The sequence below is a fragment of the Empidonax traillii genome, unplaced genomic scaffold (assembly GCF_003031625.1).
Source record: "Empidonax traillii isolate 1590-97213 ecotype Southwest subspecies unplaced genomic scaffold, ASM303162v1 scaffold681:size344372, whole genome shotgun sequence".
Taxonomy (NCBI): domain Eukaryota; kingdom Metazoa; phylum Chordata; class Aves; order Passeriformes; family Tyrannidae; genus Empidonax; species Empidonax traillii.
The window spans coordinates 336372-339438 of NW_020955874.1; the positions used below are offsets into that span (position 1 = coordinate 336372).

The 3067-nt window shown below is 37.7% G+C and overlaps 1 protein-coding gene across 1 annotated transcript in view; it reads left to right on the plus strand.

Moving 5' to 3' along the window:
- Positions 1–218, plus strand: part of GATA3 (GATA binding protein 3) — a 29393-nt gene extending 29175 nt beyond the window's left edge. The window contains exon 7 of the mRNA XM_027899662.1: positions 40–218. Coding sequence (XP_027755463.1) covers positions 40–95 — 56 coding nt within the window. The 3' untranslated portion in view covers positions 96–218. The remainder of the gene's footprint in view (positions 1–39) is intronic.
- The last annotated feature ends 2849 nt before the right edge of the window (positions 219–3067 follow it).

A 3067-nucleotide genomic window follows, 5' to 3' on the forward strand; every position in this document is an offset into this window, starting at 1 on the left:
AGAGAGTTTTAAAAAAGTGATGTTTGCCACTTTTTAAAGGAACTCACTATGGCGTCTATGTATTCTTACCCACTGAATCTGGATACCATTTGTGAATAAGCCATTCAGAACTTGCATTCCCTATTGGACAGGATCTCTAGTGCTGTGAAAAAAATAAAATAAAATAAAATAAAAAACGCTGAACATTGCATATAACTTATATTGTAAGAAATACTGTACATTTGAGGAAGACTTTATTGCATCTGAGGAGCTGTAAAGAAAAAAAAAAGGCATGAAGGACTCCGAGAGAATTTTTTTTTTTTTAAAGGAAAAGGAAAAAAAAAAAAGAAGATGGGAGGACAATTTAAAAAACCAGAAAAACAAACAATGCAGACCAAGAGGAAACGCGGTCTTACGAACAAATGGACCAACTGCCAGTCATGTCTTCTCCTTTTATTTTATTTTTATTTTGGTTTTATTTTATTATTTTTTTTTTTTGGTTGGTTTTCGGTTTCTTTGTTTCCGGGGAGGGGGAGGGGCTGGCTAGAACGGTTTTGATGATGCATTAACTAACTAACTAACTAACTAAATAACTGAATAAATAAAAGCTGTAGGGAGATCATTCATTTTTGGGCCACGGGCCTTTTACATAGGAAGTACCAATGGTGTCAGGCAATCAGTGTTAACATGCGGACATTGCCAACAAGGGGGTTTCAGATAGCCATTCTCCAGGTCTATACGCATTGTGAACAAGTTCCTGTAATTGTTGTTTGTATGTATAATTCAACGCACCAAAATAAGAAAGATGTAGATTTATTTCATCCTATTATACAGACTGAATGGTTGTACAAATTTATTTACTGCTAGTGATAAGACCTGCTTTTTTTTTTGTTTTGTTTTGTTTTCATTTTGTTTTCATATTTTTCCTCCTTTTTTTTTTTTTTTGGAGAATAAACTAGATTAAATTCTGTTGACTTAACGGTGTTTTGTGCTTGGGGGTGGGAAAAGGAATATTTTTCTTTCTTTTGTTTTCTTCTTTAACATTTGTTTGAATGGTATTTATTGCATAGTTACCACGGGTATGGGAATGTGTGTCTCTGCGCTCATGCTGACGGCCAAAGCAATGTTTGCAGTGGCTTGATAAAAAAAAAAAAAAAAAGATAAATCACCGAACAAAGGAAAAAAAAACCCTCGAAAATAAATGGACTGCATGTTAGTGTAACCCCACTGTCCAGTGTGTGCTCCCTGTCCCTCGAATCGCAGCCCAGCCGCTGCCCCTTTGTGATGTTGGGCTCCCACCTGGGATGGGTCCCTTTGGGTTTTCAGGCAACCATGGCCAAACTAGAGTTGAGGAAAATAAGGAACTGAGATAAATGCAAAGGTACAACAGAGTCCTTATGATCCTGGCTGCTATTTGGGCAGTGTTTGGAAAGACCCCCAAGATTTTGGAGAGAAGCTGGAAAGGCGCTTTCCGGTCTGTCTCCTTGGGTATTCAGTGATACAATGAATAGTCTACAGTTGAGATCTTGATACGAAATCAGGATGGACCAGATCTGTCCCTCTGCTTTGAGGAATGGGCAGAACCTGTTACAAAAAGGCTGGATTTGATGATAGGGGAAAATTCACAAAAATTCAAAGGCCGTCAGCCAGCCCTTCCCTTCAAGAACTTTCTTTGAAATAGTAGAATTTTAATTAATATTATTACTGATAACAGCAAAGTTGGGCTCTTATAATTTGATTTCTGGTGGTTTAATCCTTAGAAATCCATCCTTATTTTAGTTCTCAGAATTTACTTATCCAACTTCTTTATACCGTCATATGGGTTGAGCATTTACCTTCTAAATTAAGAGTTTTATCACTCCACTCCATTTGCTGGAGATTTAAGTGTGTTGTGATAAGACAGAGGTTGCCAAGGCTGTGAGAAACTGCTTAAAAAATCCCAAACAAAAATACAAACCCCCAAATGTAAAAACCTCGACAGACTTGACATGCAAAATTTATTTATTTTTTTTTTTTTTTTAATGCTGACCGAAATAACTGAGTTCTTTCCACCCGAAGCATGTGTGCTTCTGCCTTTCAGTGCCAGGTGGTTGGAGAAATATCAGGATATTTATCAGATGCTGTTTTGAAGCCACTCTCTCTTGGGTGATTCCTGAAGGGGTGGCAGTGGCATGGTCTGATCTTACGATGCAGGATGGCTCGTGAGTGAGGGTGTTTCATGTCAGAAAGGCCACTTCAAAACTTTCAGGATGATTATGCAGAGGTCATTTGGGAGTGGGGAAGGAGGGGCAAAGAACTGACCTTTATTTGGGCTTTTTCTCCCCCGTTTCAAAATGAACTTACTTAAACCATGCCTACTGTAAAGGAGGATTTAGCAGATGGAAGCGGAACAGGCAGTAATGGTTTTGTAATGTTATATATTCTTTCCTTTCTTCTCTGTTGACAAAAATGTGTAAAAAAGAAAAGAAGAACAAATGGCACACATTTAAACTCTTATGTTAATCACCTTTCTGCTTTCTCAATTAATATTTTAAGCATAAAGACTAAATGTTGAAATAAAACAGAGTGAAGAATTACTGAGATGCAAATGGAGATCTTGTTGGCTCCTAATTAATCATCTGCGAACTATAAAGCTATTTTCAATTAGCCTGACAAATCAAAGGAAATAATCATCTTTGCTGATATTAAGCTTGAGAGATTATTATTTTTTAATTCGTGATGCTACAACCTTTCCCTCCTTTCACTCAACAGATTGCAGTTGGACTAAGATATCGATTCCAGGACCTCAACAATGATGAAAATTAAAGGAGGACTTGCAGGGCAGAATTTGCACTCATCTGTTGTTGTGTTTTATTTTTCCATTTGTTTTAAATGAAACTGGCTCTTGAGTTTTTCCTCTCTGTGATGGTTTTAGTCTAGGCCTTCCTTGGTGACCAGTTTGTAACCAAGGAAGGAGCCAAGTACCCAGTATTCCACACAATTTTTACGTAAACCAGAGTATAAATAAGTCAGAGATTAGAGACCTCGCTCTCTTCTCTTCCGGCGAGGTCTGGGAACAGTGGGTCCCTGCGTTGGTCTCGCTTATCTA